Source organism: Rhododendron vialii, chromosome 12a (assembly GCF_030253575.1).
Source record: "Rhododendron vialii isolate Sample 1 chromosome 12a, ASM3025357v1".
Classification (NCBI taxonomy): domain Eukaryota; kingdom Viridiplantae; phylum Streptophyta; class Magnoliopsida; order Ericales; family Ericaceae; genus Rhododendron; species Rhododendron vialii.
In genome coordinates, this window is record NC_080568.1 from 15638712 (window position 1) to 15652749 (window position 14038).

The 14038-nt window shown below is 38.1% G+C and overlaps 1 protein-coding gene across 12 annotated transcripts; it reads right to left on the reverse strand.

The window, feature by feature from the left end:
- Positions 1-220: 220 nt before the first annotated feature.
- On the reverse strand, positions 221-10554 carry LOC131310157 (protein MEI2-like 4). 12 transcript variants are annotated; one of them, XM_058337014.1, is made up of 15 exons: positions 9824-10554; positions 8628-8824; positions 8374-8428; positions 4860-5216; positions 4229-4638; positions 3965-4123; positions 3656-3772; positions 3417-3568; positions 3013-3110; positions 2502-2921; positions 1745-2393; positions 1577-1661; positions 1403-1471; positions 1016-1195; positions 221-707 (listed from the first exon to the last, which is right to left on the reverse strand). In XM_058337014.1, the coding sequence occupies exons 2-15, from the start codon at positions 8703-8705 to the stop codon at positions 567-569; spliced, it is 2970 nt and encodes a 989-aa protein (XP_058192997.1). In that variant the 5' UTR covers positions 8706-8824; positions 9824-10554; the 3' UTR covers positions 221-566. The 12 variants fall into 12 exon arrangements, with proteins under 12 accessions (XP_058192997.1, XP_058192999.1, XP_058192993.1 ...); XM_058337016.1 differs by having other exon boundaries at positions 2502-2903; positions 3420-3568; positions 9824-10523; XM_058337010.1 differs by having other exon boundaries at positions 3420-3568; positions 9824-10523.
- Between the last annotated feature and the right edge of the window lie 3484 nt (positions 10555-14038).

Genomic DNA, 14038 nt, shown 5'->3' on the forward strand with positions numbered 1-14038 from the left:
CATTTAGAAGAGAAGGTTACGATCCATGGCAGAAGTGCCCCGTCCCCCAAACACCCTCTCCCCAAACACCAACTTAATGGTGCAAGACATCATCAGTTGATCACTTCAAAATTTCAATCAAATGAGTTCTCTACTTCTTGACAGACAAACCAGAAGCCACAACAAAACAGACAAGTTGATGCAGGAAATGTAAATTGTATGGTAGAGGGGCCTCCTCAAATTGCAGAAATATATCTCCATTGCTCAGAAACTCCTATATATTCAGGAAAAAGAGTCCAAAACTTCGAAGCCCTGCTTGGGCTTCTTTTTAAAATTGCTTCAGTACTTTGAATAACCCCAAAATGTGTACTCATTTAGCTTTGTCAAGCAGCCCTCTACTTTATAGGCGACTTAATTTCCACAGAAGCACCAAAAGTAAAATTCTTCCTCTTACTTTTTCTTTGTTTTTTTCTTCTGCTTTCCGTTAACCACCCCTAACATGTTACTAACATTTGGGGTGGAATAAATTAAATGTAGCTTGGTTTGAATAGAAGTTAGTCCTGACAAAAAGGTAGCTAGCTGCTTGCTCAGTCTGAAGACGAGTCCCCATTAACAAATTCCTCCCCATTTGGCAGATTTAGTGCGCTTTCTTGATGGTTTTCCTCACTGGTAATGGCTCTAGTTTTGCTGGGTCTTGATCGGATGTTGACGCCCATAGGGAATGGCACCTGCATATAGGGAACTCCAGTCTAAGATCTCTTTATCATTTTACTGTCCTATTGGTATTGTAATTGCTATTAGGTGTCTCCAGACTCTCCAGATTCACAGAGATGAATATCTTGTGGAATGAAAGGAAAAAAATGGAAACTTAAAAGAGAGAGAGCAGTTTACAAATTTCTTTGGTTTATAACGAGGACACTAACGGGAAAGCCCGCCACCAACTTCACATGCTTTGCCGAAATTCTCATAGATATGGCAAAAGCTCTAGATGACATAACAGTTGTAACTTGTGCATGTTTAAGTAACGGTTATATACCTGATCACCTGCATTGGGACCATCAGTGTTGAAGAGGATTGGCCGACATCGCTTATCCTCATTCATCAAGCTTGAGTTCTGAAAATGAGCAATGAGAGCAGCTTTTCCCTGTATGCGAGCATAAGCAAGTGTTGCAACCTTTTCGCTGTTAAACTTTTCCCATTTCTTTCCATTAAATGCCTGTGAATAATAAGTTGGCTTATCTGTTAGCAAGATTGCTCATTAAATTGCAAATCAAAATATCTATCCAGGGACCTGTCACAATAGCAGGAAATAAAAAAAAATGGGCGGGCGCGCAAGGGGGGGGGGGGGGGGGGGGGGGGGGGGGGGGGGGAGTGGTTGGGGGGTTGGATGGGTAATGGCATCTTTCACCATTCAGAAACAAACCTGATAGAATGGAATTATCATGGAAGGATCAGTCATGTTGATGAATGCATAACCCACATTGCATTTGTTCTGCAGCAAAAGGGGAAAGGCAAATTAATATTTCCAAATAAAAGGTTCTTATGGGGGGGGGGGGGGGGGGGGGGGGGTGTGGTTGGTGGGGTGTTTAGTACTTGCCTTAAAATCGATAGGAAGATAAATAAAATCATAAGTTCCTCTATGGCATTCATCAATTGCAGCTAAAAGCATCTTTGAAGTATACCTAAGATTGAAACCTCATCAGATGAGAAAAACATTTGGAACACTCTAGGAAACAAAATAAATAGATAGTTAGGTACTACATACTTGTTAGGAATGTTCTTTATCATAAGTGTTGTCCGGTTGTCTTCTCCTCGCATTATGCGGTCAACGTCAAGTTCAAACTGTTTCTTGTTGTCACCTTGGTTGGAACTGGCTTCACTTCTACGACTCCTAGCCCGTTCATTAGGAGAATCAAAGGAACTCATCATAGGAATCATTTGACCTCGTCCAGGAAACATCATGCACCTTTGATGATGGGACTGCAATCCAACATTTTGGGAAGGTATAGGCAGGTCCATGCAGTTTCCACCAACATGAGGAAAGATATTTTGGGAGACGAATTCCAAATGATGTGGCGAATTACCAGAAATTCTCATGTTCCCAAGAGAACCTGGATGAAAGCCAGAAGCATTGGGGGATTCCCCAGCATAGGAGTGTCGTCTGTCCCAAAGAGAAGGATTTGCAGATGGTGCTGATCCCACATGGTGATTATTCATTGGTAAGATCGTATTCAGCATCTGCGATGGTGCTCTCGAAAGTTGTCCATGCAAACCAGGAGGGGGATGACCAGTGCAAACCCCGTTTACAAATGTTGGTGAGTTTGGCCACATCATGCCTTGAGGCTGAGGTGAATTATTCCACATATAATGATGTCCAGGAGAGGGACAGCTCCCATTTCCGGAAAAACCAAAAACTGAGAAAAGGAGCAGTTATCAGTGAAATTACAGTATCCGTATACAAGGGAATCTGGATAACGGAGTTGTGACAAGAGTTACTCAACAAAACCTCTTCTTGCACTCACCAGCATCATTCAGTTCAAGTGAATGGGCATTTACGTTCGGTTTACAGAATCGTCGGTTCTCATTTCTGTTGCATGGCCTGGCACTAACATTAGCATCCATGACCGGAGAATTGCACTGAGCACCATTAGTTAAACCATCATGATACTCCAGGAAGGAATGAGGATGAAAATCAGGTGTTCCTTGAAATCCAACTTTTAGCTGCCTCTGTGAGTGGCCAGACTCGGGGAAACTGGATTGATTGCCAAGTGATTCAACTCTTACCAAAGAGGATAAACTGTTAGGAACACTAGATGAGAGTCCATGATGGAATGCATTTTCCATGAATGGACCACTAATCGGGGCTCGGATTGCAGGGTGTACCCCTGGAACAGTTCTGTTATCCATGCAAGAAGCTGTGATCCCTGCATGAGAAACTGGCCCTGTAACCAAATATTATGAGCAACACATTTTTTTCTTCTGCAGACTCCAAATCGTCCAATTAACGGAATATCTCATGGGCAGAAATCATACCATGAAATCCTGTTGTTGAGTTACTAGGCGAGCTACAATGGTGTAGATATGGACCAGATTCATCTTGTTCCATATCCGAAGGGAATTGTGGCATCAAACTGCATTGAAGAACAAGAAAATTGAAATAAATCAAATGCAGCATTACCTAAAAATAACCTGTTCAGAGTCGATTACCTATGGCATGCTGCTGAGCTTAGAAGCATTATGTGTAAATGTGCAATAGAAAGATCTACCCAATAAAATTTGTGAGATCGTATACTAAACCACAAAGACAATATCAATTTTTGAAAGATATGGTTTGGTATATAAAGAACGAATAAGAAAATGCACCAAACAGTAGGGGAAGAATAAATAGAGATCAAGAACCAAAAAAAAAAGAAGTCGCCAATAAGATTGGACAATACCACTGTCTAGCACCCACAGGAGGACTTGGTTCAAGCTTAATCTTCTTCCCTGCAATATCACTGCGGTTCAATGCACAAAGAGCAGCCTCTGCAGCCCTAACATCATAGAATTCTATAAACCTGTGATGACCTCTTTGTGGAGCCTCACGGATCTGCATATTGGAAACAAGGATTGGCATCTCACTGGCATTGTAGTTGAACATTTTTTAAATATGACAGAACTAGGGTTAGAATCTCACCTCCTTAATTTCTCCGTAGACACCAAAAATCTGATGGAGTTCCTCATTTGAAACAGAAGAATCAAGGTTAAAAACCACGAGAATACCGTGATTAATATACTTCTCTGAAGGATTTTCCTGACAAAAGATAATATATGAAGGTGAGAATTTCACGATACAGAACTTGTGCAACAATGGATATGCGGCTAAGACCTACCAATTCAGGTGTGCAGGGTTATCATGATTATCGTGGCATGAATAATGAGAGGTTTGGTGACAAAGAAGACATGCCAATTTTATAATACAAGGATAAGCAGAACAGAATGGTACCTTTGGGATTGAGAAATGTATGTCAAGATTCCTCCGTCTCAATGGTTTGTTCTGAAGTGCTCTCATAGCATTTTGGGATGCTCTTATATCATAATATGCTATCATGACAAAGCCCCTGTGCTTGCATGCTGTATAAAGAGTGTGTATATCCCCAAATTGCTGTATGTGAAATGATAACAAGGGTCACCAATAGGCAAGCAAAATGATCAACGAAATGTAATGAACGACATCAACAAATGAAAAGAAAGAGAAGAGAACACATACCTCAAAAAGGGCCTGTAACTCAGAATCTTCCACATTGCTATTTATGTTTCTCACAAACAGTGTTCGTGACGGATGTTCCCTGTAATGTTGGTCCACACCAACCGAACTGAAAGATCCTCCAGAAAATTCAGAATCTCTCTGTCCTGAAGGGAAGCCATCTTCTCCTAAGTCCATCCCTCCAACACTGCTAAAAAAGTCTAAATCTTCAATTTCTTCTCCAGGATTGGATTGGCCCACATAATCAAGCCCATCAGTCACCCCATTGAGCAGGTCATCATCATTAGGGAGGAGATTCCCAATAGTTTGAGCCTCAATTTCCTCAAGGGTTTCAAAAGGTTCCTGATCCTCATAATGGGAGGCAGCAGCACCAACAGAATGGCCATACAGAGCATTATTTGATGTTAATCTCACTGCACCATGGAAACCTTAACATGAACAGACTGTACTTCAAAAATCGCAATTGCACCTAGTTTAAAACAAGGAGCTATGAATTGATTCCATACATCTATCCAATCAGCAGTAGGAAAACATATAACAGTTCAACTATGTTAGCTAGCACCAGCCTGAATAAGTTTCTAATTTAAATCGGCGGCAATAGCTGTGGAACTTCTCTTGTTTTGGGGAGGCTTACATTTTCTGCCAAATAATTCTGACAATGAGCTTGAGAAGAGACCATTCTCGTATTGAGGGCCCATGACATGAATTTCATCACCTTCCATAAAATAAGACGCTGGCTTTGCACTCAAATTTGATCTCATTCCTGGAATATGGTCAACAGGTATCCGAAAGGATTGACTGGCTGCTCTCTCTGCTCCCACTGCATGCTTCTTTAAGCTATAGTTAACTTTTTGGTCTTTGGTAAGGGTAGGATCAGGAAGATCGCAAGATTGCATCCTCTGATGAGATTCGGGTGACATCCGTTTCTCAAGGGGTGATGAAGCAGCAGAATTTCCACCTGCTGTTCCCAATATTCCGTCCACTTTTACACCTGAATAAACGTAGCATCCACAAGGCATAACATCAGTTCAAGAATAGTTCAAGCTACTGCACGGACCCAACATTTAATGCGTTGGTTGTGCAGAAACACAGAAAAGAGAAACTAATACTAGTAGGACTCTTTTTGTAGTCCTTTCAAGTTCCAAAAACAGGAATATAATGAGAGTCCATTCAGCATACATTGCACTTCTCTTGGCAGTAAAAATTTTGAACAATGAAACGAAAGAATTCATAGCGCAAACTCTTCCACATCATACAGAAAAGAGAGAAAGAACACAAGGAAAGAGCAAACTCTTCCAAAAGTCCATGAAATGAATGCCAACATGAAGCATCCTGAAAGAAAGGCAGTATGAGAATCTGTATTCCCAAGGGCAAATCAGTAACAATGTCACTTATCTGATAATCCAAATACTGTGGATCAGCTTATTAAGGGAAGCTGCCCGTAATTAAATAATGGAGGCAATGTGGCATGTGATCAAATAGGCGGGAATTGGCCTAGAAGCCAACTATTATCACAAAACCATACTTCGAATTTTAACCTGTCTAATGCCTGGCAGGTCGAAGGTGGCTCCAAACGTTACTCCATATCCCCATCTTCTTCAGGGCTCATGTGTCGGGGACTACTTCTTTTGGGAGGAGTGTAGAGTCCAAAGGTACACTGCTGAAAAGAGAGGAAAACCCTCGTTCCCTCATCATTCTTTACAAGATTCCAGAGCTTATGATAACGAGCGAGGCGGATGTGGAAGAGACCAAACATAGAAATATGATGCAAGCTTTGCAGTCCACCTTTTTTTAGAGTGGATGAAGTGGAGAAAGAAGACTCATATTCCCCAAAGAAAAGATGGGTTTCGCTGTTATCTAACATTTCTCATCGAACAAATAAAATCATAGAACACGGTCGAGGAGCTATGTCAACTGGCATAGAAAATGGATCATTTTAACTAGTGGCAGGATTATATCCTGTTGGACTGGAACAGTACAAAGTTTTGGTTCATAATAACGTGGGATAGATTGTGGTGCAAGAAGGTGCAACATGATCGTAGAGTAAGCTAGGTCAAAGCAAAAAAATAAACCAAAACAAATATGAAAGTATACATAATACATATTTGTAGTTTTTACGATTTGAATAAACCAAAACAAATAGTAACAGCTTAGAAAGCGTGCACATTACATGTTTCTAGTTTCTACGAGTTGAACTAGATAAGATCTACTACCAAGCCCCAGCACAATCCCATGAGACCAACTGGAACTACCTACAAAAAATGCTGTCCAAGCATCAAACAGAAAGATAATCTAACTAGTTGCATGCGTTTGTGCAAGTTTTCAACTGAATTTGATTTCCTGAAAGCCACTTCTTTATAAATTCTATTTGGGGCCAACTTTTCTCATCATGCCTATAATCATACATACCATATATGAAGCATCATATGATCTATACACTTGGCTCCTATGTAGCTATATTGAATGAGACTTCAAAACATATCTAGTTTCTTAACAAGCAAGGTGCAAGAGTTTATGCATATTGGACGTGTTTCTGAAATAAGATGCTATAACTGTCGGAAACATAACTGGTTCTTAACATCTATGTACTTCTACATATATCTAGTCTAACCTACCTAGATATGCTCTGAAACTATGCTTATAGAAACTGTGACACTTATCAACTGGTTCTGCTTTTGCCCTTCCACTACTGTGTATTACACAATTAATACAGCTTTCCGTTCTTCATCAAGATGATATTGACCACCCTTCTTAATTTTGTTCAATAGAAGAGAGATAAATAGTTAAGTATCAAACTCAACTTACTTTCACAACCCTCCCTAGTTCCTCACTTCCCTGGTCACCTATGTTGGTAACATCCATGTCCTAAGTATGTGCACCTGTCAACCGTGCCACAGCTGTAAAGCATACCACCATGAATCAGAGTCCTTCAGATTTTAAATTCTTCATCTGAAAAATGTGTTGGATATCAAAACTGATATCTTGTCTCAGTATTAACCGTAATACCCAAAAGTAGGCTTACTCTTCTCTTCGAATGCAATAATTAGTTGGGAAATGAACATCATCTACAAACAGATACCTTCTTCCTGGGATAGTTATGAATCCAAATGACAAGCCTCTCAAGCACTAAATCCCCCAAAGCAGAGGCAATTGTTTGAGTATAGAAATCCAATTTCAACTTTCCATGTAATCTAAGTGTCGTCACAATGAGCTAAGGGTGCATATATTGCCTTCACATAGGAATGGTTCAAAAGCAGGACCAAAACACTTCTTAAGGACATAGTAAGCATGTTCCTGAACCTCACTAGTAAATAATCATCACTTTCCTTCTAAATGTACCACTCATTTCCAAACTATGCAACCCTAAAGTTTTTGTGACACTTTAACTGCCATATTGAGGCTTCTACAATCCGCAAAAGGCTACACAGGAACACTAGAACATGTGGCTGTAACATGCCAAAATGATTTATGGGATATAGCTTGAGAATCTTCAATCACCCATTAGATGTGTGGACCAGATATAGTAGGAATGCCAGGATGTTAATTACAAGAAGCAATAAAGAGAAGCAGAGGTTTGTGCTTCTATTTGGAACATGTCCGAATCTCTACCTGAACTAAATTTCCTTCATACTAAAAGTATAGTATGTAATATTTCGCGTTTTCACATTGCCCAATATTAATGATGTATGTAGCATTCTAGTAGCCAGTGGTAATTGATAATTTCATACTTAAGGTCTAGTAGAATCATCCAAACAATCCACATCCCATGATCTATTGGATGACAATTAAAGGTTAAAAACTGCACAGCAAGCACACAATGGGGTGCATAAATAGACACCAACTATGTGGAAGCTACTCCTGAAGGAGCAAATAAAGAACAACTGCATGCAAAACACAAACTTAAACAAATACCCTTGAAAAAAAGATTAAAGTTTCTTTCATGGAATGTATCTTCAATAGATCAAGATCACGAGTCATGTTGAAAAAAATGGTACCTTGACAAGAATCGTAAAGGTAAGCACTTAAATAAAACAAAAAGGACAGACAAGTTGTTTGACCGGCTGACCCTTGCTCAAACTTTAGGCTTTCAATTATAAAAAGATCAGGGTGTCTGCAGATCCACATTGGGCAGATATTCTACTACTCACCAATGTCAATATAGTGATCAGGCATGGTTTCAGTCTTCCAAAACCCAACCTGTCTCTGCCAAGTGTAAAACAGAAGGACAAATGACAACTTGAATGACGATGTATTAAAATGGTAAACACTACAACAAAATTGGAAAGAAGACGGCAACCAAAAAAGGTTTAACTTCCATGTTAACTGAGTTTTTAGCTAGAAATTTACACATGAACTGCTAATAATATAACAGAGGCGACCGCTGTACAAATGAAATCACTACCTCATTAGGGTAAAACACTTCCTCTGGGAAGAAAGACGGTAATGACAAACCCTCTCCATCCATCCTTTCCGATGGCATGGTGAACACGGATTTCAAAAAAACATGCGAAAACTGAAAATCTTCCCTTCACTGGCTTTCACCACTGAACGGACACAGGTATAGAAATTTGAAATTCTTCCAGCTTTGCATGAGAAAATCTGCATGGAATACACAGAAAGTGACATATTACTTAAAATGGTATCAGAAAATAACAACTACTAAAAGACAATTACTGAAAAGGTAGGGAAAAAAACTGCTTAATTTTCTTGATCCGCCAAATAACGTAGAGAAAGAAATGCTGAAATGCATTAACTAACTTCAAAATACTCCTATTATATACGAGTTAGATACGCACAGCCAACGCTACATCATGTAGCATAAGTAAGCAATCAAAATTGAATATCAAGGTGCATCTAACTATTGATAAAGATTTTGCAAATCATAGAAAATTTTCAACTCTGGTAAGAAGGAGCTCCAAGCATATTGTCACCGAAATGGAAACAACCTAAGAACATAACTTGTTTGCTTCACTTTTTGAAAAGTTTTTTTCAAAAAATACCTCATATTTTCAATTATTACTCTACACTCATTACCCCTATCTCCAATCATTATTCTTATTTCTCTCTCTATCTCTCTCCACTCATTACCCATGATTCCAATCATTACTTTCATAAAAAATTTCTCAAAAAACTCTCAAAAACTCATCCAAACATAGCAGACAGAGTTAATCTCCTTCATATGCAACTTAAGAATTGAGATTCAGGTCTCTTTACGAGGGGAAATGTATTTCTTAAAATTCAGCAGCTGCCAAAACAACAGCTTCAAACTCCGAGCCTAGGAAATGCGAATTATGAGCTCTCCTCAAGTTAAAATCGTTCGTCCTCTCGAGAGAACTATGTTAACTTGGGCGTCTAAAAGCATAGGGGAACTAAAAAACATACGGCCCCAAATGGAAAGACTACCGAACTCAAAATCACAAACAAGAGGCCTCAAATTGAACAGTCGATCACGCTGCAAACAGTGTTAGAATCCAGTAAAGGCACCAGCTTTGAACATCCGAAACAACTGATCAAACGATCGAGCCCACATACTCTCCTAAAATTACCAAACGCAACAAGAATTTGACGGAAAGAGGAAAAAGAAAAAAGGAGACGTACCTTCACTAAATTACGAACTTGGGAGTCTCAGAACTCACGGTGCAACTCCGGACAAGGATTTGGGGGAAGAGAGAGAGAAAGAGGCATGTCGAGTCGAAGTGTATTTAAAGAAAGGGGAGAGAGAGGAGAGAGAGAGAAGCAGGACAGCAAAGAAATCGAATTGATTGCGGCAAAAGGCAAGGGAGATTAATGAATAAGGGATCTAGGTAGGCATCTGTGCCGTGCAAGAACCTCCAAAGCCTCTGATGCCTTCCCCTTCTCTCTCTCTCTCTCTCTCTCTCTCTCTCTCTCTCTCTCTCTCTCTCTCTCTTGTTATTTCCCTACATTGCACGTTAACCACATGTATTCTCCCATTATTTTACTCTAACCCGTTTTTCTCCGTCACAAGAACGAACAAACACTCTCTCTATCTCTCTCGCCGGTTGATTCAGGGCCCTCCGCCGGAATTCATGGGGATTCCGGCGAGCGACGGCACCTACCAGTTTGTGTAGTTGGAGAGAGAGAGAGAGAAAATCTAGAACAGAAAGAAATAGATCGGGTGGTATTTTGGTACAGAGAGAGAATAAAGAAAGAAAGAGACCGGAGTCGCTTCTCTCCTCCGAATTCCGATGACGAGGTTTATTGGAGTACTAGACTAGATCATGAGAGAGAGAGAGAGAGAGAGAGAGAGAGAGAGAGAAATCGTGAGAGAAAGATCTGCTGGTTGCCGTTACCTTGTTTAACGGCGTTATGTGCTAATCCGGTTTTGGGGTCAGTTCAGTTCGGGCAACAAAAACAGTCCGGAATCTTCCCTCTCTCTCTCTCTCTGCAGTTTGTCGAGGACACGCTGGCAGACTAGAAAGGGCTTATTAACTTTTTGGTCCTCAAAGTTTTAAAAAAAATATCAATTTAGTCCTCAATCTAAAAATTGGAGACATTTAGTCCCCATAGTATCAATTTTGTACCAATCAAGTCCCCAGATCTAACGCCGTTACACAATACTGTCAAAAGAAGGGCCATTCAAGTCATTTCACCAACACCAAATTTCAGTCAAAATATAAACGAAAAAAAGAAGAAAAGAAAAGAGTGAAAAGTTGGTGCGGCAGCCATGGCCGCCGCTGCCATGGTTGCCGGTTGCCCCCCACCATCCTCGTCCTCTCCTTTCTTCTATCTCTTCCCCCTATCGTCTTTCCCTCCTCCTCCAATCCATTGGATAAAGATTCACAGTATTTCAGTGGAAAATAAAAAAAAAGTTCCAGCAGCATCCTTTTACAATAAAAAGCAACAAGTAGGAAAGTAGATTTTTTGATTAACATGACAAAACGATTGTGGGATGGAAATCTGTCAAGTTAACAAGGCTTTTTATTGGAAACGTGGACATTAAAGAAACTTACACGAGCAGTTTGAATTGAATTGATGGAGATGGGATGGCGATCGAGAAAGAAGAAAGGTGAGGAGGAAGAGAGAAGGGCGGTCACGTGGGTCGGAATCGGAATCAATGGCGGAGGAAGAAATCCCAGCAGAAATCATATTGGGCGGGAAATGATTGGAATGCCTCTTGTTTTAACGTATTGTGTAACGGCGTTAAACGTGAAGACTTTTTTTTTTTTGATCCGCGTTAAACGTGAAGACTTGATTGGTACTAAATTGTTACTATGGAGACTAAATGTCTCCAATTTTTAGATTAAATTGAGATTTTTTAATATTTTAGAGACCAAAAAAGTTAATAAGCCGACCGGAAAGAAAGTACTAGTACATTGAAAAAGTTGAATTGTTCATCTTGTTGAATTTTATGTTTTTCACGATTGAAATCATTTACTTTGGAATTGATATTTATATTCTCCTATTTTACATAAACTATCAGCATTAAAAAATAAAAAAAAAGTATGGATATTAAAAAGAAAAATGTGAAAATTACTCCCAAAACATTTTGCAAATAGTTGAAAAAGATAGTCAAGTAAAAAATTAAATTAATCGGATCGCATTTAATGTACTTTCGACATACATACACATCAATAAAAAAATATTGTAAAACTAGATAAGAATTTAATTTTTAATAAAGTATGTGTTTTTAAGAATATGTCAAAAAATATCTGATCAACTTAATCTTTTGTATGACTAACGTTTTCAAATCAATCTAAAAAACTACTACAAAATGGTATAAAGATCACGGTCCAAAAACTAAAAAGATCTCGCTTTTTGTAAAAACGTAATAAATTGTTATGGACTATAGTTTTAATCTCAGTTATACGAAAAAACTGAGATAGAAAGATTTTTTAATCTCAGTAATCTAAAAAGTGAGATTGTAACTTGAAGAATAGATCTCATTCTCAAAAAACTGAGATTATATATGAAAGAATATATCTCGTTTCGAAAAAAACTGAGATGAAAAGATTTTTTAATCTTAATAATTTAAAAGTGAGATTGTAACTTCAAGAATAGATCTCGTTTTTCAAAAACTGATATTGTATATGAAAGTATATATCTCATTTCGAAAAAACTGAGATAAAAAGAACCTTTAATCTCAGTCATCTAGAAACTGAGGTCGTAAGTTAGAGAACATTTTTTTTAAGACTTGAGATGAAAACTCTTATATTGGAAAAGTTGAAAGTCGATTACCCCTTAATCGACTCCGCGCGCAATACCCCTAAATAAATATCACTCTCAACCATTCTACAAAAAATATTTCATCACAAAATGGGGCACTTTCGGCGATGAAAATATATTTCGTTGCCAAATGAGTACCTTTGGTGGCAAAATTTATGAAGGTTGCGTTTCGTCTCCAAATGTATTTCGAGTATAACTCTATGTTCAGAATTAGTCTAAAGTAAGCCCACAGGATACAGTATATCAAAAAAGTATAAAATACAGATTGAAATTGAAAAAGGTTTAAATAAGATGACTAAAAAGCTAAAAATGTCTTCTTGAAACATTTTTTGTCTTGGCAAAGTGTGTTTTTTTTTTTTTTGTGGTTACTTTTGGTCATTTTCTTACTTCTAAGATCCCCTCATCAAAAGAAATGATTATTTTAAAGATTGTAACATGAATTTAACAAAATTAAAAGAAGGTAGTGACAATAATTTTGTTCAAACTACCACTTAGTAGATGATACTACTGCAACATGAGGTACAAAAGAGATGAGCTTCATAACCTCCAAATTAACATCCAATTTCTTGATATTCTAGGTCCATAGCAATGATATGGATAGGTCATTACTGGAGTCTCAAAATAAATAATATCTACGTTAAAATTCTTGATGTAATATTAAAGTTACATGAACAAAATACGTTTTGTTTAATTTGTACAATAGACAACTTTGTAGATTATATCATTGTTTCTCTTATACCACTGCGGCCCACAAAACAGAACTTCTGCTCTTGTCTATTCATGCATGTCCAATCAAAATAATATTTTTGCATACGTGTTTCTCAATATGTAACAGTTTCATTTGTGAGACCTACGAAATAATGATTTGGCATTATTGTGGGCGCAGCATGAATCTATAAAGTGAAATTAAAGTTTTTTAGAATATGAAGAAATGAGACATGCAATGAAGCTGATCCCATGTAGAGGTCTTCTTCCTTTTCACTATCATGCTTGCATCCACTTAAAACACTTTTTACTACATAAAATTCATCACATCTAATTAATGTATCACCACATGCCATTAATTGCATTTGTAAACATGAGAAAGGTAGCTCATTAGTGTGTTTGGAATAAATTAATACACTATTACAAAATGGCATAATGATCACGGTCCAAAAATTAAGATCTTATCATTTTTTGTAAAAGCATAGTAAAATATTATGGACTATAGTACTAATTAATCTCAGTTATACGAAAAAACTGAGATGGAAAGATTCTTTAATCTTAGTAATCTAAAAAATGAGATCGTATATTGAAAGGAATGTGATGAAATTCCAGGGGAACCCCTCTACTTGGGAGGTAGTTGTTCACAAATTTTTTTCAATGGTCGGAACAAGGATTCTATCATTATCCAAACTACCACAAGTTCAAGCAGATCAGGTTATTAATGAGTGAAACTTTGCTGGAAGTTAATTGCTCATCTTTGTCAGCTTTACACCTTGTTCTATCTGACTAATATGCTATATTCAAGTTATGTAGTTTTAATTTTTTGGACAGGTTACAAGTTCTGCAATCCTTTTTGTGTAATTAAATTGGGAGGTGGTCATGAGAGACAGCTTAGTTAAGGTTGTTTTGTTATTCAGCTACTAG

Excerpts from the sequence above, each read along its gene's own strand:
- LOC131310157 (XM_058337008.1), bottom strand. The coding sequence starts at position 8,705 with ATGCCATCGGAAAGGATGGATGGAGAGGGTTTGTCATTACCGTCTTTC. Across the intron at positions 1,662-1,744 it reads ATAAAGAACATTCCTAACAA|GTATACTTCAAAGATGCTTT; the intron begins GTATGTAGTACC and ends TTTCAATCTTAG. Across the intron at positions 1,472-1,576 it reads ATCTTCCTATCGATTTTAAG|AACAAATGCAATGTGGGTTA; the intron begins GCAAGTACTAAA and ends CTTTTGCTGCAG.